Below are 27,522 nucleotides of genomic sequence, written 5' to 3' on the forward strand. Positions count from 1 at the left end.
TATAACATGATTGATGAATGAGAACACTGTTTCTGAAGCACTAAGTTTTAGAATGTGTATTAGTTATAACAGGGCCTTTTAGTTTAAATGGAGCTGATGATATGTGATTTTCATATAACAGGATTGTATGAGAATGTAACCATTGTGTTATAACAGAACTACTGTACTTATGATGCCAGATAGCAGGGTGAGTACCAGCTGGGAGTTTAGAAGGGCCATAAGACAGGGGCGTGCTATCACCATCACCTTGGTGACAGTGGATAAACAGGCTTCATCACAGTTGACCTGTGCTGCTAAGCTACCTCTTGTATTGGGCTCAGGAAACACCAGTGTCCTGATTTCCTGCTGGCTCTGCTTTGCTCCTTCCTAAGGTATGTGACTTTGTCCTACAGAAGAGAGAAAACACTGTCAGTGACTGTGTGGCATTGTGTTTGGGTGATGCATTTGCCATAGTTGGATGCTGCAAGAGGCGGGTGTCAAACTGGCTACACTAGTTTTGTGTAGATGAATTTGAGATGTTAGACTTAAGTCTTGTGTGCCAAGAGGTGCTGTGGTTGAACTTGGAGAATTTGGTACATTGAACAGCCTGTAGTTTTGGTGGTGTGGGTGGGTATAAGATGATGTTGTGTGCAGATATGATTTCTGATGTGAGATTGTCTGAATGATGGCATTGTTGCCATGTCGTCAGGTCCAAACTGTGAGAATAGGCATTCTGGCCAGCTGCTTCGCTCCCCTCTGAGGCTGGTCTTGAAGGCCTTGGCATGCTGTGAATGCTTGGCATTTCTCCCCTCACCCATCACAACAACTAATGCCTCACACAACCACATCCATCACCTTGGAACCCTTTCTCTGCCCTGTTGTTTTATTTACTAATTAACAACAATATTATTCAGCGCAGATTGCCTTTAGAAGGAACAGGTTGACTGCAGCACAGCATTCTTCAGGCCCTTGCTGAGTGCAGAGGCAGCTGGCAGCACAAAGAGACAATCAGCAGCAAGCAATCCTCTCTCAGCCCCGTACTACAATCAGATGAATGCAGTAGGAACATAACATTTGCATCCTGCCCAAATCCAACAGAACTGGCGCAGAATAATCTCTCTCTGGCCAGCAAAACTAAGTTTTAGCAGTTAGTATCTGGATCATATATATTGTACTAAAATCCCATGACAGCCCAATCATTGCGCTGGTGCAGCAAGTTCCCTTCCTTTAAAAAAATATTTGTAAGTCATATGTCACCGACTAGCAGACATCTGAGGGTACAGCAGGCAAGTGGCTGTGGGTGAAGAACTCCATGGGCTGGGAGTTTTATGTTCCTAACTAACATCCTATTCCAATAAGTAAAACTGCAAGACTGATTTTAATTAAATGGTTAAGAGAATTAAGGTTTTTTCTTGTTATGAGACCAGTGATGGTGAAATATTAGAAACACCAATGCAACACACAGGTTTGCTTTCATTGAGCTGGAGAAGGCTTGTTATTGCTTGCTGCTTGAGGAAGAAATCTGACGATGTGCTAGAATTCATGGAGTCCCTGGGAAGTACTAGGAGAAAGTGAGGACTGCAGATGCTGGAGACCAGAGTTGAGAGTGTGGTGCTGGAACAGCACAGCAGGTCAGGCAGCATCCAAGGATTGAAGTCTCTGGCATAAGCCCTTCATCATTTATCATTTTAATATCAGACGATATTAAAATAGTATGGTCACCTGTTGTGGAAAGATCGGCCCATCAAGTCAGTACCAACCCTTTGAAGAGTATCCCCTCCAAACCTATTCCTCTACTCTATCTCTATAACCGTGCATTTACCATGGCTAATGCACCTAGCCCTGGACACTATGCATCGCTGATCCATGCTAACTTGCACATCTTTGGTCTAGGGGAGGAAACTGAGATACATGGAGGAAACTCTCATAGATACTGTGAGAGTTGGCAAACTCTGCACGGACAGTCACCTGAGGCTGGAATAGGACCCGAGTCCATGGCATTGTGAAGCAGCAACACTAACCACTGAGTCACTATGCTCAAAGTTAGAAGGGGCTGAAAGACAAAAAGCAGCTGGGATAACTGACTAATGGCCAAAGTGCAACTGTTTTTAAGAATGCCCTTCAGACAGTGTACATGTGATTTAAATCTCATGCTAGCAAAAGAGTCAGAACCTCATCTCGCTGGCAATAATCTAGCCCAGTAGAATTGCCCACATCCTGACACTAAATACAAAGGAAAGAAATCAACTGCAGTGAGTTTAGAATTGACTTGCTGAAGCAAAGCCCTTGCAGCAAGCAAAAGTTCTCTTCTATAAATATCTAACGGACCAATGTTTTTAATTATGAAGAATTTTGTTGAACCATGTTTATGGACCAGATCTCTTTGCCCTGTGAATAACCACAAAACCAACATTTCCTACAATTCTCTTTTTAAAAAATGTATCTAATCATTCAGCTATGTTGAACCTTTTGGATGAACTTTACCTGCTTACTTGAGTAAATGTGGTTGCATAAGAATGACAAGGCAATTGAAGAAGTGAGATCCTACTTCCATATTCCTTCCAACCCTACACTGAAATCTCCAAATGGGCTGAAAACAGAGCAGTATTGGCAGCACTGGCAACCTTGAAATACTCTGAAGGAATAGCAGCTTGGTGTCTGGTTGGAATTGAAAATTAGGAAAATAATCTACTTGAAAGGACTTTGTATCATATCACATGACAATTAGCACCTGTAGCAAAAGTTAGTATCATTCTTGTAAAGAGTGCATAAAGGATTTGAAAATCTTATAGTAGTTCACTCTCCATAGGAACTTTGCATTTTGAAAACAAGCAAATCAATAGCTTCTGAGTATTAATGAAGTTGTAGTTTTCCTAAAACTGCTGCTCTTTCTTATCAATACATATAATGGAGGCATTAGGAGATATACAACTCATGGTGAGCTGGTGAATACAATGGTTTAACAAAAGGTATTAAAAAAGGCACAATGTTCAATCATATAGGATTTTTCATGGCCTATGATATTCCAAAGTATTTTACAATTAATGAAGTGGTTTGAAGTGTGATAACTGTTGCATTGTAGATAACATGGGAACCAATAGGAGCACAGCAAGACTCCACAAACAGTTGTTGACCAGCTCATTTGTTATTGTTTTGTTAGTTGATGAATAAATATTGTCAACGACACTGGGGGATACAGGGTAGGGAAATAGACAAAACATCTCTCCTTGTCTGCGGACATTGCTCTGTGTTTTTATTCACCTGAGATGACTGAATGGGGTCTTGGTTTATTGTTGTACCTGAATAAAGCACCTCCAGCAATACTGCAGCCCCTCAGGCTTTGACTGAATTGTCAGCAAGCATTAGAGACCATATGCATAGTGGGGGATTTTAACAAAAAGCTTCTGGGTCAGATTCAAGGGTGCTACTTAGCTGTCAACTCAAGTTTCATCAACAAACTCTCATAGCGTAAGTGTTACAGAAAGTATGGAATAATGGAACATGTGCATAATTTGTTGTAGAAATATATATTCAACAGTGGTCAATATTATAAGTTTAAATCATTAATTATTTAGTTTCAGTAGAAATATAAAATTAGGTATCTATACAGTTTGTCCAACATATTGTTTGACCTTAAGTGACCTTTTCATAATCTGATTAAAGATTCTGTGCCTTTCGTTGCAACACGTAGGATATGGCTTGCAATCATTGCACTAAGATTGTAGCAAAAAAAAACTCTGCATACATTGCTAACAGTTTAAATAGACTTGCAGTAGCTCAAAGAGCAGAAGTCCTTTAAACCTTCAGACTAACAATTAAAAGTTTTTGTATTAAAAGGAGAATAGTCATGATGGCTATTGTAGGACTCGTACAAGGTGGCATATCATTTTAACTTATCAAAATAAGCCTCAATACAATCTTTGCAACATGTGGCGTGAGGACACTTTTATTTTAACAGAGGCAATGTTTTCATGCTTTAAAACTGTTAACTTTAGACATATAAGACAACAACAGTGTCTAACCAGTCCCATTACTATTGTCTTGGAAATCATTTCTCATCTCATGGCTTAATGTTGCAATAATTTTAAGAACTTACGTGAGCTGGCAAGTTTATACACTGGACATGTTCTCAATTCTGCCCATTGCCCACTCTGGATACCAGTGCACCCTTCAACTGTTTAAAGCAACATTTGCCCCAAATAACTGTTCACTGTAGGTTCTGGTGCAGGACAACTCTAACTCAACTTATTGCACTATAGTCGTCCGATGTTCCTCACTCTCACTATATACTCACAAGTTTAAAACCCCTTCCTCCACTGCAAAAGTGCATACCATTAGATCCTTCATCTCTTGCTGCCAGCCTTACCTATCCTCATTTATTCCATTTACTTACAGGACAAATTGAAACAGAATGACAGACCATCATTGAAACTCTCAGCCCTTATATTTTCTGGGCATATAGCTGAGTACTGTTGGTGATGGCTAAATCAATGTGCCAATGCCAACTTAGTAACTGATCACCTAAACAGTTATCCTTTGTTTCCATTTCTTCAAATTCAAGAAGGGAATGCTCTCACATTCTTACATTCTGGTTTGGTTGCCAGCTTCCTGGATGATGAAGAGTCAAAGGAAAGGGAGATGACATTGGAATTTTCTTTTCCCATCCCTCATGCATGGGGACAACAAAAAATTGGGTGCAATTCACCCGTCGATGCCAGTTGCTTCATCCAGTCCCATCTTTCTAAAACTCAAATGCCTCCACATACTACCTGCTCTCTCCCAGAAATATTGTTGCTGTGAGGATGTATGATCAGTGATTCATGGAATATGAAGGCGTTGACATTGAGGAAAGGGAGAAGGATATGTTACATTCCCAAAACAAGTTAGAAGAATTTAGAATATGTTTCCTGCTTTTAAAAATTACTATATAATGCCTCCAGACTCCTGTAATAGCAACTACTGCACAATAGTGTATACTATCTACACGATGCATTGCAGAAATTCACCAAAGATCCTTGGAGCCTTCCAAACCTACGATCACTTACATCTGCTGCTCTTGTCCTTCTAGATGGATGGGAATGCCATACCTTCAGGTTCCCCTCCAAACCACTCACCACCCTGACTTGGAAATATATTGCCATTCCATCAGTGTTGCTGGATCAAAATCATGGAATTCCCTCCCTAATGGCCTTATGGGTCAACCCAGAACAGGTGGACTGCAATAGTTCAAGAAGGCAGCTCACCACCATCTTTGCAAGGGAAAGTACGGAAGGGCAATAAATGTCATGCTATGTTACCCTGAATGTATTTGTGGTCTGAACCCTGGAAATGTTCAGTTGTTACATGGTAGTTTTCAAACTGACTCATACAAACAAGACCAGTAAGAATGCAATGAGAAGGTTCAGAAAGCTTAAGGAAACTTGGGAGAATGTTTTTTCAAGGTAACATTGAGTGGAAACGGTTTCTACTCAAATACCCTCTCTACCTGGTCCAGCAGCAAGTCTAATCTACACCTAATATGTCTTTGTGCACTGTTGTCTGAATGGCGCTTGGAGCTACAAATGTTGATTCCGTTTAACCTTATTAAAACTAGTACTGCACAGAAAATATTTTGACACTGAAGTGTAATCTATCACCGTAATGTAAGCTTTTTTTTAAAGTGACAATAGGGCAGACCATTTTCCATTCATTCTGATTGTCTTTCTTTTTGGCTTCAATTATTACCCAAGAAATATATCAACTGTATCCCTTTTAAGAGAATAGAGAAAATAGCCTTTTACTGTAGTTGTGGTTTTGTCGACATAACACCCAACTATGAAAACAGGAAGCTAATGTTGAAATACGGAAGAGAGCCACATAAACCACACAAAATGTCCCCTGGTGCACATGTATATTGGTGGCGTGTCACAGAGAATAGCTACAAGATGTAAATGTTGATGATATGGGCTTTCACATTTGAAGAAATTACCAAAGAGTGATATTCTGAGATTAAAATGAAATGATATTGAAAGTTACAAAGTCTTGGAGTCATTTAGTCACAGGAGTTCATTTTGCCCATTGCATTGATGTTGGCTGTACAATTAGTTCTATTTCTCTGATTTATCATTGTGTACTGCAAGTTTATTTCCTTCAAGTACCAAGTGCCTATGTTATTTTCTTTTGAAATCCACTGATTGCCTCTGCATTGACTACATTCATGGGCAGCAAGTTCTAGGTCATTATCTCTCACTGCATAAAAAAAATTATTAATCATGTCCTTCCCGCATCTCTTTCCCAAAATTCTAAACCTATATTTCTCAGTCCTTTTACTATTAGGTTACAGGAACAAGGTTTTCTTGTCCATCTTATCAAAGCATTTCGTAATCTTGTATATTTCTATCAAACCACCATTCAATCTCCTTTGCTACAAGAAGAACAACCCCAAATTTTTCAACTTAATATTATGACTAACATTCCCCATCCTTGGAACCACTGTGGTCAATTTTATCTCCACCTTCTCAAAACCCTTGCATCCATCCTAAAATGCAGTGTGTAGGAGTCTCTCAATACTCTTGTTGTGACCTAACTCAAGCTTTTAAAAAATAACGTGCAACGTTTTCTGCTTTTTTGTTCCAATCAATACTTGTATTTTGATAACTAAGATCCTATTTACTGTGTTAACCTCTGGCTTGATATGTTTTCCCACTTTAAACATTGGTGTGTATGCATCTCCAGGTCCATTTTGTTAACTGTGCTAATGATCTGTATTCTTCTCCCTATTTCTTTTGCTAAAGTGCATCACCTCACCCCTTTCTGTATTACGTGCTATTTGTAACTTCTCTGTCCATTCCAATGGCCTATATCAATTTGAGTTGTTTAGTATCACTTCCATTTGCCTTTCTAAACTCTGATATCTTTTGGCAAATTTTGAAATTTTACTCCGTGTTCCAACATTCAAGTAGTTTATACATAGCAAAAGGAAAAATAGTTGTCTTTGCATTAACACTTCAGTTTGCCACAGTCTACCATCCTCCAGCCTGAAAAAACTATTTCATGAAATGATGAATTCTGTCATTTAAGTTACTTTGTAAAAAAAAAATCAGTTGTGGCACTGATCCTCTTATTTCATAAATCTCAATCTTGTTAAATAGCCTTTTATGTGGCACTTCGTCAAATGCCACCTTAAATCTATGTGAACAATATACAGTGTTCCCTTTAGCAAGGTTCTCTCTTGGTCTTAATCTGCACAATTAACTAATTTACTCAAACATTGTCTGCCTTTTACTAATATGTTTTTCATTGGTTTCTTCATTAATAAACAGTGAAACACTTTTTTGGTCTTGAATAAAATGCATGGTATCTCCAACTATTCACTATTTTAAGTCAGTAGAAGATTTCTGGGTTTTTTTCTGTTGAACTGTGTTCCCATATTTTAAATTTTTCTGTCTAATTTCACTCTTCACTTTCATTTTTTTTCACTCCACTTGACCTGGTTCTTACGTAGAGAATTCATCTGTCATAATTATCTTGTTTTGCATCTATCCTTGTCATTCACACTATGAATAATCTTTAGGTAAAAACAAGGACTGCAGATGCTGGAAACCAGAGTCTAGATTAGAGTGGTGCTGGAAATGCACAGCAGGTCAGACAGCATCCGAGGAGCAGGAAAATCGACGTTTTGGGCAAAAACCCTTCATCAGGAATAGAGGCAGGGTGCCTGCAGAGTGGAGAGATAAATGAGAAGGGAGTTGGGGAGAAAGTAGCATAGAGTACAATAGGTGAATGGGAGTGGGGATGGAGGTGATAGATCAGAGAGGAGGGTGGGGGAAGGTAGCAAAGAATACACTGGGTGAATGGGGGTGGGGATGAAGGTGATAGATCAGAGAGGAGGGTGAAGTGGATATGTTTTCCTGCTTCCTGGATGCTGCCGACCTGCTATTTTCCAGCACCACTCTATGAATAATCTTTCTCTATGGAGTACTATCCTCACTGCTCTCCATGTTTTAATATTGTCCATCAATGTCCTCTTGTCTCTTCCTTATGCACATTTTCTAGATGTTGAGTCTTGCATAATCTCTCTGCCGGACAGTCCCCTTCTGTTTGCAACAATTTGCGTTTACTGAATCAAGCAAGTTCCACTTAACAACCCCTTTCTCAAGAACCTATTTGTTTGTCTGCCTTGGATGGCAATAACACACACAATATTGAATAAAGAACTATGGATGCTGGAGGTTTGAAACAAGAACATGAACTGCTGGAGAAACTCAACTGGTCTGGCACCATCTGTGGTAAGGAACAGCGTTAATATTAATCACTCTGGTGATTCTTGATCAGAACTATTAATGTGGAAAAAATGGAATTGATGCTGAAGACAATAGCCATCTGAGTCCTTTCATTTCAAATTCTTTACTTTAAACCTATCATTCTTCATCACAGTCTAGTTTATATGGTCACCCATTGTCATTGGCTACATTAATTCACCTCTTAATTTTATCATATTCCCAATCTTTGTCATCCAAGGAGCCCTGGGTTGGTTTTGCTTGTGCCTGAATGGGAAATAGCCTGTACCAGAGGTATCTTCTTCATAAAGATTGCTTCATTACAGCTTTTCCCATCCATCTTCTGTTTTACCCTTGTTAGATCCCATCACATTGCACTTAAATTAGCCCCCTTGCCACATAAAGTTTGTACTTTAGATTGTTCCTTATCTTTTGCTTTACTAGCTTAACCCTTATATTACGATGGTCATTATTAGCCAAGTGTTCTTCTGTAGACACTTGGCTAATTTGACCCTGCATCATATCTAGTAATGCTTCTTTTCTAGTGAAGTAGGAAGCTTATCTATCAGTGAGATTCCTTGAACTTTCTATGGGCAGGGTAATGTCTGTGTATTACTCTGGTGTAAAGAACTTCAGTAATAGTGGCAATATCAGTGAATTGGTAATCCAGAGATCCAGGCGAATGTTCTGGGAATGTGAGTTAAAAACCAACAACAGTAACTTAACTCCATTAATAAATCTGGAGTGGAAAACTAGTTTCAGTAAAAATGACCTTGACAATTATTATCAATCATCATAAAAATAAATATGGTTCTCTCAAGTTTTTAGGGAAGGAAATCTTCCATCCTTACTTGGTCTGGGCTACATGTGACTGCAGATCCACAGCAACCTGTCCTGTGAAATGGCCTAGCAAGCTATTCAGTGCAAGGTCAATTACTATTTTGCCACTGATGTCCATACACCTTGAAAAAGTTAAAAAAAAAGGAAACAAAGTGCAATTTGTCTTTGGTTCATTTTCAAAATGATCATACTCATATTGAAAAGAGACTTGGAATGCACAGGCATGTAACTGCAGAACTTAAGCCCTCAATATCTAGCCAGTCAAACATGTAATTGAGATTAAGATCAGTAGACAGGAAAAGTGCTCTTCACACCCTGCTATTGTCTAACTTACCATCTAGCCAACAGACCATCATGCTATCCAAGAGCTTCTGACAGATCCTCGTCACAAGCTCTTTTTCTTTATTTCTATATTTCTTTATCAATTATAAGCCCCTATTTTTATGATAGAGTTCAAGAAATGTTTTAGGCTGAGGAAGAATGATATTCTATCAAAGCAATTGTGGAACCGATGCAACTGCTTCTGAACGCCAGAGGGTTATATCTTGCATCGTTTTTCCATGATTGATTCTTCACTGCTTTATTGCCGAAGAAGGATCTTCCTTGAGAAGCTGCTCACTGCACTTTGCATTGTCCCAAGACAATATTAAAGGAGTAGATGCATCCAATATCTCCAAGAGAGCTGTGAACACTATTGCCAATTAATGTTTGAGGATGTGGTGATGGGAAATTGGGGTGAAGACTTGAGTGATAATGATTAAAAGAGACACAATGAAAGAATTGTGGTGTGTTTGGGGAAGATAGATTAAAGAGTTAACTGTTTATTCTCAGGATAGTTGCTGAGCATATGTGTGAGGAGATATGACACTTGGATCTAGAGCCCAGTCATGTGCTTACCATCCAATGCAGATAAGTATGATTAAAGCCCTATGAATGTTCACTCAAATATAGGTCACATCATACTACAGCTCCTATGTTAGCCAACATTGTTAACATTTCCTTTCTTGAAATTTTCTTCCTGTCCCTCTCTAATCTGCCATTTTCAACTCCTCAAGAAAATCTTGACTCCCTTTTACTTGCAAGGTATTGCCTCATCACTAATCCCATTTTTCTCCAAAGCCCTTGAATATCTTGTCATCTCTCCAAATCTGTATCAATTTGACCCAAAATAGATATCTACATTCATCTAATACTGTTTCTTAAATATCCTTAATTGTAATCCTTTGCCTTGTCCACTGCATTTTCAGTGGCCTTGACCGTAAGATCTTGAATTTCCTCCCTAAAGTTGCTATCTTTTTAAGACCTTTCATAAAATCTACCTTTCTGACGAAGCTTCTGGTCATTAATCCTAATATCCTTTTCAGCGGATTGTTTCATATTTTGTTTTATATCCCGGCATAGTGCTTTGCAACATTTGTTTCTTATTTGGAAGATGCTGTATAAATGCAAGTTGTTAAAGTTGAGATGTAACAGTTGCTCTATAAAATGTCCTCTTTTTCTCAGATGCCTGTGGTCTTGGAACCTGTCCCCATTCAAACTCCCAGTAAAATGCAATATAAGTGCTTCCTCTTCTACCTGAGACGTCATGGGCTCAGGTTTTGGTTTAATATGTGAACTGCCAGATTCCAACAGTGACCCAAATTAAATACAATTTTGCATATCAAACATGGCTAATTACAATTCTTCTGAATTTGGAAGACCTTCTTACCAGCAAAAAACAAATTGACCCTTACTTTCAGAATGCAGCTATTTTCACTGTTAACCCACAAGTGCATAGAGGAGCATTTTTTGCTCCACAGAAACAAGAGTTCAGGATCTTGGTATCTGTCTGCTAATGTTTAATAATTACAATATTATAGGACATAATGGTATGAGTAAGACTGCAAGCTAATTTCTATTTGAATATCAAAGCAAATTATTGATGCTGCACTTCTTAAAATCATTTTGTGTTAACTGATTCTCAAAATAGCCAGCATTGCAACATTAAAAATACATGTCTTTGAAATTGAGAGTCTTTATCATTCAAACGGTTTATAAATAGGAAATATTCTAAAATTCAGACTTACCTTTTACATCCAAATATATTTTGTACTCCTGTTTTCCATTTGGAAAGGTCTGAAATGTGCAAAAATACCAGTCCTCATCGTCTTTGAGAGCATTTTTGATTGAGATTGTGGAACGATGATTGTTGACTTCCATTGTTATTCGTTTATCATGATGATGTGTGCCGTTTGGACTGTACACTGCAAGTTTTGTTTTGTTGCTGGATTTCTTCCATTCAACTAATGCTATCTTGGCATCTTTAGAAGAGTCACACTGTAATGTAACTGACTGACCCTCGATAACTGTTACATTCTCATTAGTGTGAAGTTCTATTGTTTGCACACCTGGGTAGAGGGAAAAGAAAAATAAGATTGTAAATTCACTTCATATTATCTATTAAAATAACCCCAGCCATAATTCTACAAATATAATAAATTCTGATGTGACTGAAGTTTCCTTATGTGCTTCACCCCTCATTTTTAGGCTAACATGTAATATTTTGAAAATTATGATGTGCTTTTGAAGAATCATTGTTATTGTCCAGTAGGGGATGAATTTCTTCAAGTTCCACCTGCTTCTTTGAAGCAATACTGCTAATTGCCTGTTTGTTAGCCTAATCAGGATTTTCACCATTTATACCTGGAAAAGTTGAGAAAAGAAGCAGTACATGGTAGTACAACTTTAACACAGGTGTAGGAACAGAGACATGTCAGGGTATATATGTACAACCCATTGAAGGTGGCAGGACAGGATGAGGAAAATGATACAGTATATGGGATCTTGGGTATTTTAAATAAATGCATAGAGTTAAGTTTAAAAAGTAATGTGGAAGGTATTTTTTTTAAATCCTTCGTTAGATCCAAATCCAAATATTGTGAATAAAAGCAAAATACTGAAAATGTTGCAAGTCTGAAACTGAAATTTGAGACCCTGAGGGTTCTGAAGCCAACTCATACAGGACTTGAAATGTTAACTCTGTTTCTCTGCTCTGTTCCTCCAGCATTCTCTGGGTTTCAAGTATTGCAACCAGTTTTGGCTATCAGAATATAATGCTTTAGAAAGGATGCAAGGCATTATAGCTTAGACAGCTGCCATTGTATTCCTTAGAGAAGAAAAGATTAATAATGCTTGATAGAGATGTTTGAAATCAGGTGACTGGCCAGAGTCCATAGGCAAATCCATATTCTATCAGTGGATAAACTGAGAACCAGAGGACAGAAATGTAAAATGGCTAGCAAAATAACATAAAGAAAGTTTTATTTTACAAAGTGAATTATTCAGATCTAGAATGCACCACCTGGAAGTGCAATGGAGGCAGATTAATTTGTGGTTTCAAAGATGCCTGATGGGAAAGAATTTGTAAGGTGATGAGGAAAGGGTTAGGGAGTGAGATGAGCTGTTTGTTTTCTTCTAGAGAGCCAGAACTTGATGTGTCAAATGGCCTCCTCTGTGCTGGAATGGCTGTATCATTCCAGAAGCTTTTACAATAGAGAAGGAGCAGTTGTAATTAATATTCTGTCCGATATAAACACAGTAGGCAATTTACTCACTGCCTTTCCCATAGAGTAATAATGTTAAAATCTGCTTTGATAATTTTGGTTGTGCAATGAACATTGGCTGGGATACCAGAATAATTTACTGCTCTTCTGAAAAATTACTATACACTAGAACAGGGAATTTAATCTCTCAAATCTGTTCTGCAGGGTCAGCTTATCTGATTACGAATTGAAGTCAGATCACAGTAGTGAAAGCACTGAATCCTAATCACAACTGATTTGTTTTTCATAGCAACCTGAAGATTAGCACTTCCTTTGAAATATGACACCTTTTTAACAGTTTTGAAAAAAACTGAGACTATGCTTTTCCGAATCTCTCAAATCATGAGTCTTGAACCTATAACCTTTACCAAAACAAAAGCCCATGACTTCCCATAGATATGACTCCCACTGAGATGGGGTGGGGTGGGCGGTGCTTCCACAAAGAGGACAAGCCAACCGCGGTTAACTAGGAAATTTAAGGATAGTATCAAATTGAAAGAAGTAAAACATACAATGTGGCAAAAATTAGAGGTAAAACAGAGAATTGAAAAAGTTTTAAATACCAACAAAAAGATGACCCAAAAAGGGGCAAGAATAAACTTTGAGGATACATTTGCAAATAATATCAAGTTAGACAGCACAAAGTTTTTTTTTAAATATATAAAAAGGAATAAAGAGGCCAAAATGAACGTAGGCCCCATAGAGAATGAGGTTGGCAAAATAAAAATGAGGAACCAGGAAATGACAGTGTGTTGATTAGATATTTAATATCAGTCTTCACATTAAACTACACAAAGATCGTGGACATACTGGTAGTAATCATAAAAAAAACCTAGATTCTGAAAAGTGCCAGAAGATTGGAAAACAATGTAACATCTTCATTCAACAAAAGGAAGGAGATAAAAAGTGAAACTACAGTTCAGTTAACTTAAAATGTGTTATTCAGAAAATGTTAGAATCTATTATTAAGGATGTAATCGCAGGGCATTTAGAAATGCATGATAAATCAAATGGAATCAACATGGCTTCATGAAGGATTTAACAAGTTTAATAAAATTATTTGCAGAGCTAGTTAAAGGAGAAACATTACATGCAATACATTTGGATTTCAAGAAGGTATTTGATAAGGTACCAAACATTAGGCTACTTAATAAGATGAGCGCCCATGGGATTGAACATGGTATATTAGCAGAGATACAGGATTGGCTACTGCACAGAAGATTGAGCTAAGATAGGGGAATCATCTTCATAATGCCAACCTGAAGTATCACAGGGATCTATGCTGGGCCACAATTTGACAGGAGGATGTTTTTTTTATTCGGGTTGAGGTTTCACTGGCTAAGCCATTATTTATTGCCCATTTCTAACTGCTTCGAGGGCAGTTGATTCAACCATTCTCTGTGGGTCTGGAATCAATGTAGGCCAGACCAGATAAGGATGGCAGTTTCCTTTCCTAAAGAATACTAATGAAGCAGATGGGTTTTTCCCAATAATTGACAATGTATTTATAGTCATCATTGGATTCTTAATTACAGATGTCAGAATTTAAATTCAATATACATCTGCTATGGCAGAATTCAAACCCAGGACCTCAGGATTAACAGTCCAGTGATAATATCACTAGGAATGTTCCTTTCCTAAGAGGAGCTGAATATGTAAGGAATATTAGGAGCTGAATAGAATACTCTAGCACAAGGGGTTTGGGAGTCCTTGTTTGTAAATAACAACAAAACATCCAAGTTCAGGTAATGGTGAAGATATATATAATGCTTTTTGTTCATTTCAAAGAGAATGGAATAGTGAAGTCTGGCTAAATCTATACAAAACACTAGCCAGACCATACCTGTAATACTATGAGCAGTTTTGGTCATGTTTGTATAAGAAAAGATATCCAGACACTGGAGACAGTCCAGAGAAGGTTCATTCGGTTGATCTGTTGTCCAGAGGGACTGTCTTTTGAGGAGTGGCTGAGTAAGTTCAGCCTGTGCTCATGGGAGTTTAGAATGAGAGACAACTCTATTGAAACAAAAAGGATTTGTGGGTAATTTGCTGAGGTAGAGGTAGAGATGTTGTCTCCCTTTCTGAAGCAGTCTGGGACCAGAGTGCAGAATATTAGAAGTAAAAGCTTGCCTACTTGGGAAAGAAGCGAGGAAGAATTTTGTTTTGATCTGAGACTAGTGAATGTGTGGAATCCTTTGCCACAGGGCTGTAGAGGCTGCATTGTTAAGTATTTCAAGGCTGAGATTGAAAAAGTTTTAACTCCAATTCCTTGCTGATTTATGTGGAAAAGGCTGGGAAATGGAATTTGAGGATTAACACAAAGGTTTAATAGTGGAAGAGAGTTGATGGGCTGAATAGCCTGTTTCTGCTTCTATGCCTTCTGGTCTAATCTGTGACAGAGAGACATCATGCTGATATTAAATCATGTTGATACTTGGAGTGCAGTCAATTTATATAAAAGAATACAGGATTGGAAATTATGAAACTTAGTATTTATTTTCTTGAATGAATATGCTTGCATCATTCATCAGTCAGAAATTCTCAATTTCAATGCACACCATGCTAAATTAGTTGGTCAAAGCAAAGGATCAATAGGCGTCTGTTCCACTATTGTTTTCAGCATTCTTAGAGTTGGACATAAAATAAATCAGTATTTCTGTTCACTGACTTGTGATTTGAATTGCAACCTATACAGATAAAGATGAAATCCAATGAGGATATGTGGACACTTTGTGCTTCCACCTCAGGGTTAAATGTCTTGTAGATATTAACTGTTTAGTACAAATGAGTCATTTATTGTAGCAATGCCTCAGTTGCTAGCATGCCTACATTTTGAGTCAGAGGGCAGTGGCCTCCAGTCCTGTTCCTGAGACTAATCTCAGCTAACACTTTAATGTACTGAGAGAGGGAGAGCTGCTTTGGAGGTTCTCTCTTTTGTACAAAAGATGAATCAAGACCATGCCTTTTTGCACAAGTGAAAGTAAACAGTCACCCAAGCACCAATTTGACAAACAAGAAAGGAATTTTTCCTGTTCAATATTGACTTCAATCAACATTGCATAATTACAGATTCTCTGATTATTATCAGATTGGTGTTTCATGGAATTTGCTGCCTGCCTGCCATGATTATTCCTACATTAGAATAGTGACGACATCTCAAATGTAATTGATTGTCTGTAAAATTCTTGAATGTTGTGGAAAGAGTTTTTATGTTTCTTTTAGGTATTAGAGTCTGGTCAACACCCATGAAACCATGGCAGTAAGTATGTTCTAGTAACCCTGACGATGTCCTTCAATACTAACCCTGCTAGAATTGTGTGTGACTAGTAAAATAATACCACACGAGGGAAGAGGTATAATTCACTACTCATGAAGGCTTGATAAAGGCCTCTTTGATGAATGTAATAACCATGATAAATAACAGTTTCTACTTTTGTACTCTAACTACAGTGAAAGTGTTCCAGCTTCACAATGTTTTAAGAAAACTAAATAACCTATCTTTTACTATAAGAGTTTAGATTTGTTTATGCATCAAGGCATGGATTATGGTGTTTGATTCTGTGATTGTCTGACAGACAAGAATCTTATAGATACTGAAAGCCAGCATGCATTTTATTGTTGCCTGGTGTCAGCTGTGTGCTACCAATATGCTTTGTCTGTAATACTGATGCCACAGAAAGCTCGCTCCCTGGGAAGTGAGAGTTCCTATGGTTACAGTTGGCACATGATTCTGATGAGCTGCATTGTGCCATTATTTGAATATAATACAACTGTTATCAGTTTGTGGAAAAGTTGTTGTGATTGTAGATGGAATTAATTCTGAAGTCTACTTGATGTGCCACAATATCTCTTCAATGTAACTTAATTGAGCATGTTTTAAATTATTTCAAGCTCTCAAATCTATCTTATGAAATCATAGAAATTAATTGATATTATTAAATGAATATATTTAAAACTGATCAGATTGAAAAATGTTAACTTTATGTATGTTTTGGCAACTCTTCTGATAGTAGAACATAGAACATTACAGCGCGGTACAGGCCCTTGAGCCCTCAATGTTGCGCCAACCTGTAAAACCAATCTGTAAAACCAATCTGAAACCCATCTAACCTACACTGTTACATTATCTTCCATATGTTACCCAATGATCATTTAAATGCCCCTAATGTTGGTGAATCTACTATTGTTGCAGTCAGAGCATTCCACGCCCTTACTACTCTCTCACTAAAAAACCTACCTCTGACATCTGTCCAATAATCTATCACCCCTCAGTTTGAAGCTATGTCCCCTCATGCTAGCCATCACCATCTGAGCAAAAAGGCTCTCCCTGTCCATCCTATCTATTCCTCTGATCATCTCTAAATCACCTCTTAATCTTCTTTTCTCTAACAAAAACAGCCTCAAGTTATAGAACATAGAACAATAAAGTGCAATACAGGTCCTTCAACCCCCTATGTTGTGCTGACCTGTGGAACCAATCTGAAGCTTATCTATCCTACACTATTCCATTTCATCCATATGTTTATCCAATGACCATTTAAATGCCATTAAAATTGGAGAGTCTACTAACGTTGCAAACAGGGTATTCCACATCCCTACTACTCTTGAAATAAAGAAGCTACCTCTGACAGCTGTGCTATATCTATTACCCTTCAATTTAAAGCTATGTCCCCTCATGCTAGCCATCACCATCTGAGGAAAAAAGGTCTCACTGTCCACCCTATCTAGTGTTGCATGTAAAACAGGACAGGTGCCAGGTTCACTTTCCCACCCACCCCAGAATACACCCCCATAATATAATGGGTGTGCGAGTGCCAGATTAGGCATTCTATATGGAAATAAATATCTAAAGGTCAATTGAGCTTGTGGTCTCAGTTAATTACAGTGTAACCATGTCCACACCACAATGTGATTGATATGGGCAGTTGAGTGACAGCAGGAAACCCATTTGTTTGAAAAAGAATTCAAACAGCAGAATGGAAAAAAGTTCTTTGTGCATTATACGCAGTGCCAAGAAATTAACACATCTTTCTTTATTCTCAAGGGCTTTTTAAACACCACACGCACACAGACACACACAGACAGACACACAGACAGACACACACACACATATCTCCTCAATGGTCCCTGCCTAATGCCCCTCATTGATGAAGCTGTGGGCCAGTTGCATTGTGTGGCAGTTCCAAAGTGTGCAGCATACTCCTACTAAAAGGTGGAAGTCCCTTTAACCACAGCATATGTTATTTCTTCAAGAATTACTACAAATTGTTTAAACTGTATCTCCCTTTCACAGCATCAAGTTGACTTTTTCTGATTTATTTCAAGTTTTTCAAATTTTCAGTTATAATGTCATTATTGATTCATTCTTGCACCTTCCTCAAAAGGTATCAAGCAAACTAACCTGTGGTTCTGTGTTTTCAGCCTTTTTGAATGAGGGATTATGTTTACTATTTTCCAGCCTGTGGCGAGTTGGTGAGAATAACAAAACAAAGTGGCAGTTTCAGATGCTCATTGTCTTTCTGTAATTAAAAAGTCTTGTTTATACAATCCCTTTGCATCTAAGAATGTTCAAACGAAACAATTAATTCAGAAATCTCTTTATTAATAAACAGGATTATGGACAAATTGAAGGTGAGGAACTCAACTTGTGAAACTCCTCACCCAACAATTCAACCTCTTAAGTCAAAGCATCTTTGCCATAATTCTGCTCTCTTTCCTATTGGAAGGATGTTGTGAAACTTGAAAGGGTTCAGAAAAAGTTTACAAGGATGTTGCCAGGGTTGGAGGTTTTGAGCTATAGGAAGAGGCTGTATAGGCTGGGGCTGTCTTCCCTGAAGTGTCGGAGGCTGAGGGGTGAGGTTATAGGGGTTTATAAATTCACGAGGAGCATGGAAAGGATAAATAGTCAAGATCCTTTTCCTGGGGTGGGGGAGTCCAGAACTAGAGGGCATAGGTTTAGGGTGAGAGAGGAAAGATATAAAAGGGACCTAAGGGGCAATGTTTTCTCACACAGGATGGTGTGTGTATGGAATGAGCTGCCAGAGGAAGTGGTGGAGGCTGGCGTGATTACAACAATTAAAAGGCATCTGGATGGGTAAATGAATAGGTATAGTTTAGAGGGATATGGGCCAACTGCTGTCGAAAGGGACTAGATTAGGTTAAGATATCTGGTTAGCATGGATGAGTTGGACTGAAGGGTCTGCTTCCGTGCTGTACATCTCTATGACTCTAAGTTGACCTATTTCTTCTGAAAAGAAACCTGATGGGAGCTGGAGGTTAACCATTGATTTATTGGAAACTGAATTTTGAAACACCAGTCTGTTGTCCCCATACATAAGCACTTACACCTCTCAAATTCTAGTTGGTTCTGGGAATTCTTCTAACACTGACATGGATTTTGAGGAATTCATATTAGAATGGAACATCAATACAAGTTGGCTTTTTACATTTCATGATCAGAGTTATCTTTGAACTCATAAGCCAATGATATCTCTCAAGTGGATGACAGCAGACTTAAAAGTTTTTTAAAAGCCTTTAGTAATTGGAATTGAATGAACATTTCTTTATTAGGGAAAATAACCCTGTCAAAAGTAGGTTTATCAATCGGGCAAAAGCTGAACAGTTTTCTAAAATGCTTTGGATGTGCCAGTGTTGGACTGGAGTTTACAAAGGTATAGTCCAACAGGTTTATTTAGAAGCACTAGCTTTTGGAGGACTGTTCCTTCATCAGGTGGTTGTGGAGTATAAGATTGTGGGACACAGAATTTATAGCAAAAGTTTACAGTGTGATGTAACTGAAAATATCTATTGAAAAAGACCTGGATTGTTCATTAAGTCTCTCATCTTTTCGAATGGATGTGTTTGTTTCAGTTCTTTCACATGTAAATCCCAGAACTTTCCTAAAGTTACATTCTCAAGTGAACTTTAACAATAAATGCATTTCAGATGTGAGATGCCCTGTGTGAGGCTGTCTGTGCCCCAATGTTCAGACTGATTCCAATCTAAAAAAGGGATTTACAGAATCTTACATGGATTCACGCAGCTTTGGGCAAAATAAATGTAATTCTGCAAGTACAAATTCACCCCACAAACTTATGAGCGTGTGTTTGTGTGTGTGATGGGGATATGAGTGTCTGTAAGAGACTGTGTATGTGTGTGAGTGTGAGTGTAAAGGGGTATAAGTCTGTGAGAGGTGAGTGTGGGAGTGTATATGTGAGTGTGTGTGTGTGTGTAGTGCAGTGGGGTCACCTGTAGTGTGACAGGAACCCAAGGTCCTGTTTGAAGCCATCCTCATGGGTACCGGACTTGGCTATCAGCCTCTGCTCGGTCATTTTGCATAATTGCCTGTCCTAAAGTCCTCCTTGGAGGATAGTCACCTGACAGTCCGAGATTAAATGTGCCAGACTGCTGAATTGTTCTCCGACTGGGAGGGAACACTCCTGTCTGTTGATTATTGTGCGGTATCCATTCATCTGTTGCCATAGCCTCTGCTTGGTCTCGCCAATGTGCCATTCTTCAGGGCTGCAGTGTATGTGATAGACAATGTTGGCTGAGTCGCATGAGTACCTGCCACATACATGGTGGGAGGTGTTCCCACATGTAATGGTGGTATCTGTGTCAACACTCTGACATGTCTTACTACGTCTACCATAACAAGGTTGTATGGGATTTACAAATGAAAGAACTGAAACTAACATGCCCATTCTATAAGATGAGACATTTAATAAACAATCCAGGTTTTTTTCAAAATATAATTTCAGTTACATCACACTGTAAACTTTTGCTACAAATTCTGTATCCTACCATCTTATACTCCGCAGCCACCTGGTGAAGGAGCAGCACTCCGAAAGCTAGTGCTTCCAACTAAACCTGTTGGATTATAACCAGGTGTCATGTGATTTTTAAGTTTTTGAAAATGGTGACGTACATTGGAGTTGTACTCGCATCACAAGGACTGGGTCTGGACTTGTAAAAGTCAGGGACTGCCCACAGCCTGCTCACCCCCAACTAAAACTGCTCTTTAATCTTTTTTGACTCTGGTCAGTTATCAGAGGAACATTCTGCATTTTGCTGAAATGGCAAAGCTTTTGTGAACTGGCAGTCATGCAAGTTGTTAATCAGATTGGGAGGCTGAAAGGGTAACAGAACAATGAAAGGGTACAGAAGGACCACATACTAAGGCTAAATACAGTACTACGCCAGGAAAGCTGCTGAAAATTTTGTATGCCTCTTATGTCACAAAGAGCATAGAATACAGATTGTGTGTGATCATTATTTTTGAATGATATATTTTATGTATGTAAATGTTCAAAGCATAGTATCTGTATTATCTGCATTCACCACAGACACGCAGCTCTGAATGTATCAATGAAGCCTGCAAATTCTTTTATTTCGTCGCAACAGTTTAACAAGTGGATTTAGAATTATTAAGGGCATTGATATTCCAACAATGAAAGGTAAGCCATATTTTCTGGCTTATGAAGAGGAGATCCTCTTAAGTGTTCATCACCATTAACTGACTTTAAATCATATCTATTCATAAAAGAGCCTCTCAAGGATGCTCTAATCATTTATGTGAAAGGACACATTTAGGATTTGCCCCATACACAGGCTATTTTTGGGAAGAGTCATTTGAGGATGTTGTGCTAACCGTTCTACCCAATATGCTGCAATAGATGTCTTTTAATTGTCAAAGATTCTTTGAGTCAAACAATAAATATTGATGCAATGGTGCCTATACCATCAATACCATGTTAGCCCTTCCCTTTATATCAGAAAAAAAAGTATACAATGAACTTCATAACTTTCTGTTGAGGAAGAAGTAGACAGCCCTTGACAATTTTAATTCACCCTATTACATCAGTAACCTAGCTGCCTATATGCAGATGTTGGCATAATATATAAACTCCAAGCAAACAGAGGACCTCAGGTGGTGACTGATGTGAAATGTGTGTGTAATCCTCAATAATATTTGCATTGTTTTTTAAAAATAAAACCTGTAAAACGTGAGCCATTATCACACTCTACTTGTTACAGAAGTTGTTATCTACAAATCATTCACTAAAACCCCTGTAGCCACGAGTGTAATGTTAGTTTTCCTGGGCAAGAGTTTAATCCACTTGAGCATGAAGAGTAGGGCTAAGGTTTTCTTAGTTTTGTGCATCTGTAGCTCATCTGCATTTGATACACAAGACAAAATGGTGTTTAAAGCCCAAAAGTAGGCTGGGCGAGTGACCTATCCTGTTTGTGCTATTTACCACAAATAGCAAAGTTCAGATTGTTGCTGCAGAGTGCTTTAATTTACTGAATTATTCATTATAATGGCTGCTCATTTGTTTGGGATTTCTTTATACTGCAGCAGGCTAATACATTGCCATTATGCTTCATAGTCATTGGATCAACCCCAACATTGACAGCAAAATGTCCTTTAACATAGGAACTACATAGTTCCAAAAAATTGGAGCAAATGGTGAAATGAACAGCAGGGCTAAATGAGTGTGGGGCATTACAACTTGGGACTTACAAGAAAGAGAATCAGTAAGTATGTAAATGCAGAAGTAATACCTTGTGAATATGAAGTAGGAGATTGAATCATAACATTCAACTATGGTAAGATAGAAAATGTGTTTGATTCAAAATGGAAAAGACTCTTTCTGATAATAGACAATTGTGTCCAGCTGCATACTTGGTACTAATAGTGAAAGAAAAGCAAAAGTGAAGAGAGAGAATGGTTAAACTAGTTTGTTAAAATCAGCAAAAGAATAAGTGCTGCATTCATTTTTATTACAGACATACATACTGGTAGACTTACTTCAACATCACTCTAAGACTCAACATCTTACCAAAAAGAATAATTTCTATAACATGACTATCCTATGGCAAATATGTCTGGGCCAGCTAGGGGTCAATATGATGGTTGAAGGTGAAAGATTGAGAACAGAATGGTAGTTGCAAAGGTTTTGGGGACAAGATATTCGTATTGGCTTATGTATGTGCTGGGCTGACAGGACAGAATACAAGACCTTTACTAACATAAGGAAATCCTAAATTATTTAACTGAACCAAATGATGTAAATACATCAGGGAGCAGTACAATGCAGCATATACAACTTGCATTATGAAAAGATAACCTTTGTCCACTCTCTGGATTTTAGTATTATCATACTAAAAGCTTATAGTCCTACCTGCATCAGAATCTGGGTTCCTGGAGAAAGAAATAGAGGAAGGAAATCAAACTCAGTGATGTAAAATGTAGGAAGGAGTTATTAGTGGCTTAGTGGTTATCTGAGCATACAAGTAGCCTGTGCTACTTTCTCCCCACCCCCACCCTCCTCTGATTTATCTGTCCACTCTTCAGGCACTCTGCCTAAATTCCTGATGATGGGCTTTTGCCCGAAACCTCGATTTTCCTGCTCTTCAGATGCTGCCTGAACTGCCGTGCTTTTCCAGCATCACTCTATTCCAGAATCTGGTTTCCAGCATCTGCAGTCATTGTTTTTTACCTCATCCAACAGATATTCCATGATCAACTAGGAGCAAACATGCTCAAGGATTTGTGAATGAATAATAATAATAGTTAGTGTGGGAGAACGCTCGGAGTGGGAGATTTAGAAGGATTTTAAAATGTGAATGTAAGCTGGCATTAATGAGGATCAGAAAAGAATTATTTGACAATGGTTAGGAACTGATGCCACTGGAAGCACTATCATTTGAAACAAGGTGTCCATAGAAAGTATGATGGAATTCATTGAAGCTAAGAAAAGGCATTTATAAACCACATTATTAAGATAATATTGAGAAAGGAACGTTGCACAAAAGAGGTCAAAACTTCTTAACTATTAAATACGCACAGTTCTTTACAAACAATTAAAACCTGTGTGAGCAGTATAATTCAGGATGAATGTGGAGCTGAAATCTATTACATCTGTCACCCTTGGCTGTTCTATACTAGACAAAGTGGGGAAAAAGAAATTAAATCTAAAGAAAGCAACTGCATTCTGTCATATGTCATTGACACCATGTTGAAGTCATGGGTTAAAGAACCAAGTATTGTAACAAAAGCCCAACAGTTTGGTTTAGGTTATTTCAGAAAAGAATGTATAAATGCCAGCATGAAACAGTAATAAGGCAGTGAATGCATGGTTTATGAATCTATTGATGCCTGGGCTGATGTACATCACATTTTGCAGTCACTTCCATATTTGTAACCTTTGTCAGAAGCTTGATTGGATAGTCCAAATTTTCAGTGTTGAACAGAAAAAAATGCAGATTTAATGAGTCTTTGTGTGGTTAGAGAGCCTGGAAAATCAGCATGGGGTTCTACATAAGATCACAATTTGCCAACTTGTAAGATGAGTTGCCAAAGATGGGATGAAGTTAAAGATTGACAAGCTTGCAGAAGCAAGAAAGACTGTTGTCTGTGTCAGCTATAGTAGGCATTTTCATGAACTATTGAGCAAAAAGATGCTATGGGATTAAATCTCACTTCTTTAAAACCCACACACGGAATTCATGGGAAATTATGCAGTATTCTCCATGCATTATCTCAATATCACAGAACTGTGAATTAATGATAGAATGACAGAACAAACATTAAATGCCATAATCCAACTAGACCACTGTCTTATCCCCATATCCCTATAATTTAAAGTAAAAGAATTAAAAAGACTGGGGCATCACAGAGATGCAGAGATATTAGTTGCAACAGGATAATTGGCCAAGGAGAAAAGATATTAAAGAATGAGGGTATGAAAAAACTTGGGCAGAGTTGTTAATGTAAGAGAGAATCTTTGACTCAGCTGTTTCAACTGTTTTTTATGTTAATGCAACTAATAACTACAATTGTCATTATTTTCATCCTTTATTCTGTTAGCCTTCTTTAGGGACCTTATTAAAAGATTGCAAATACTGTTATGATCCTAGCTGATGTCAGTACTGGCCAAATCAGATCCCAGAATGAAACTTGGCATGGTAGGCCATCTTTTGTTTTTTTTTAAAGTTTGCTTGTCACTGAAATGTATTAGGCAGAAGTGAGAACTGCAGATGGTGGAAACCAGAGTCTAGATTAGAGTGGTGCTGGAAAAGCACAGCAGGTCAGGCAGCATCTGAGGAGCAGGAAAATCGACATTTCAGGCAAAAGCCCTTCATCCTGATGAAGGGCTTTTGCCTGAAACGTCAGTTTTCCTGCTCGGCTACAGCCTGACCTGCTGTGCTTATCCAGCACCACTGAAATGTATTACCACATTATGAGGGGCATAGACAGGGAGATGGGGAAAAAAATGTTTCCCCTTGGGAGGGAATCAATGACTGTCCGGGAGTATAGATTTAGGTAAGGACCAGAGGTTTAGCGGAGTAAGAAGTTGGGAAGGAAAATATCACTCCGCGGCTGGTGAGAATTGAAGTCACTGTTTGCAAGGGTGGTAGAGGTTAGAATTCTCATGACATTTAAGAAGTATTTCAATGTACACTTGTGATGCGTAGGCATTCAATGTTAATTCCACTTGTCAGCACTTGGCCCTGAGAATAGTTAGGTGGGTTTTGGACTAGCATAGACTTGATTCTCTGTGCTGTCGACCTCTATGATGCAAGGCTGCAGATCTTCACGAGTAACAGAACTTCCATATATTAAAGTAGAAACGAAAACTACGTATAGAAGACAAAGTCTTAACATAAATGTCATAAAGTCATACAGTCAAACTCATCCATGTCGAACAAGTTTCACAAACTAAACTAGACCTATTTGCCTATGTTTGGCCCACCTCTGAACCTTTCCTATTCACGTACCTATTCAATATCTTTTAAATGTTAAAACTATCACATCTTCCACAAATGAACCCCACATTTTTTTTAAAAAAAAGATGTTGCTCCTCAGGTCCCTTTAAAATCTTACTCCTCTCTTCTGAAAATTATGGCCTCTAGTTTTGAATTCCTCTACCCTGGAGAAAATACCCTTGACATTCATCTTATCTATGCTCATTATGGTTTTATAAACTTCGATAAAGTCACCTCTCAACATCCTAGACTCCAGTGAAAAAACAGTCCCAGCCTGTTCTTACTACTCAAAGCATCCAGTCTTGTTAACAACCCTTTAAGTTTTCTTTGCACCGTCCAGTTTAACAATATACTTCCTATAGCAGGGCAACCAGAACTGTACACAGTACTCCAAAAGTGGCTTACGAGTATCCTGAACAACTGTAACCTGAATTCCCAATTCCTATAGTCAATGGTTTGAGTTTCAATTTGTGCTATTGATTAAAGAGACTCAATCCAAAAGAAACATTATTCCACTCTCGGCTTTTTAAATCTTTACTCAACTGATATTTTCCAGTTTTGTTTCTTTGGAGAGTTGAGATCTTATTTTGCACTTACTTTCTGTGTGTGCTAGTACGAAGTTCTCTCAATTTTGTTAGCTTGGAATTTCTCAGTTCTAACAGTTCTCTATTCAAATTTTCCTGGCCTGGAAGCTCCAAATTAAAACACGTCAGCAAGGCTGACTGGTTCTCCTGAATTTATTTGATTCTTCTGCTAGGGGAGAGTGTTCTGCTTTCTAAACTGAACTCTGCAATCTTCCGCACTAAAATTTGAATCTTACTTTCTGAATTAAAAAGCCTAACTAATTGTCTTTTATATGTTTTTATTATATCAGAAACAACAGTGTAAACATTTTAACCGTTACAACTGAAATAAATGAACAGAGGTTGAAATCTCATTACCAAACCACCCTTTATTTACGTTTGCACAGTACACTGACTGTAGTCAGCCAGCTCAGAGTTGGTTCCTGAAGTGAGGAGATTCTGATCCCCTGTGTTTATGGTCAGACAGGGCTCCCTGGTTAGCCCAGGTTAACAACTCCAATCAAGGATCTCGTGGTCTGTAAGATCCACCTGGTTCCTGTCACTACAACCTGCATTGTAGTTCTCACAGGCACTCTACAGCAGTTATTCCCTCTATTGGAACTGACATTTTAGGTCACTATTCGAAACTGACTTTCTGACCATTTTTATAAAAACATCACACAGCTGACCCAGTCCCATCTGCTTCTTTGAAATCTAAATCTATGTAAACTTTTAATTACACCTACCCAAAGTTTAAATAAAAGGATACGCTTGAGTTATTTTCACATTCCATCAAACAATTCTTCTTAACGTTGATTGCCATAAAAAAAACTCATGTAAATACTTCTTGATCACTTTATTCTGTTATCCCTTGTCTGGATTAAACTCTATCTGCCATTTCTTTGCTAACAGGTGATCTATTCCTGTTGTATCCTTTAGCGACCTTCCTCACTAAATCCACAAGTCTATGAATTTTCATGTCATCTGCAAACTTAATAATCAGACCACCTACATTTTCATTCAAATTATTTATATAAATTACAAACAACAAAGAATCCAGCAATGATCCTTCTGGAGCACCACTGGTCACAGACCTCTAGTCAGAAAAATCATACATCAACTAGCCCCTGTCTTCTATGACCAAGCTAATTTTGCCCTTTAGTTTTGAATTCCCCTACCCTTGAGAAAATACCCTTGATATTCATCTCATCTATGGTCATCATGGTTTTATAAACTTCATAAAGTCATACAGCATGGAAACAGTCGAACTTATCCATGTCGAACAAGTTTCCCAAACTAATATTATCCCATTTGCCTGCATTTGGCCCACATCCCTCGAAACCTTTCCTATTCACATACCTATCCAAGGTCTTCTAACTGTTGAAACTGCCTGCATTTACCACTTTCTCTGGTAGTTCATTTCACCAATGAACCACTCCGTTTTTTTTAAATGTTGTTCCTCAGATCCCTTTTATATTTTTCTCCTCTTATCAACTCGCTGTGGATCCCAAGTGACTTAATCCTCTGGAC

General features: G+C 38.1%; 1 protein-coding gene across 1 annotated transcript in view; it reads right to left on the reverse strand.

The window, feature by feature from the left end:
* LOC132820740 (uncharacterized) overlaps window positions 1–27,522 on the reverse strand; it is a 42,390-nt gene that overhangs the window by 11,556 nt on the left and 3,312 nt on the right. The window contains exon 2 of the mRNA XM_060833009.1: window positions 11,144–11,464. Within this exon, the coding sequence (XP_060688992.1) occupies window positions 11,144–11,464 (321 nt within the window). The remainder of the gene's footprint in view (window positions 1–11,143; window positions 11,465–27,522) is intronic.

This window comes from Hemiscyllium ocellatum, chromosome 12 (genome assembly GCF_020745735.1).
Source record: "Hemiscyllium ocellatum isolate sHemOce1 chromosome 12, sHemOce1.pat.X.cur, whole genome shotgun sequence".
Classification (NCBI taxonomy): domain Eukaryota; kingdom Metazoa; phylum Chordata; class Chondrichthyes; order Orectolobiformes; family Hemiscylliidae; genus Hemiscyllium; species Hemiscyllium ocellatum.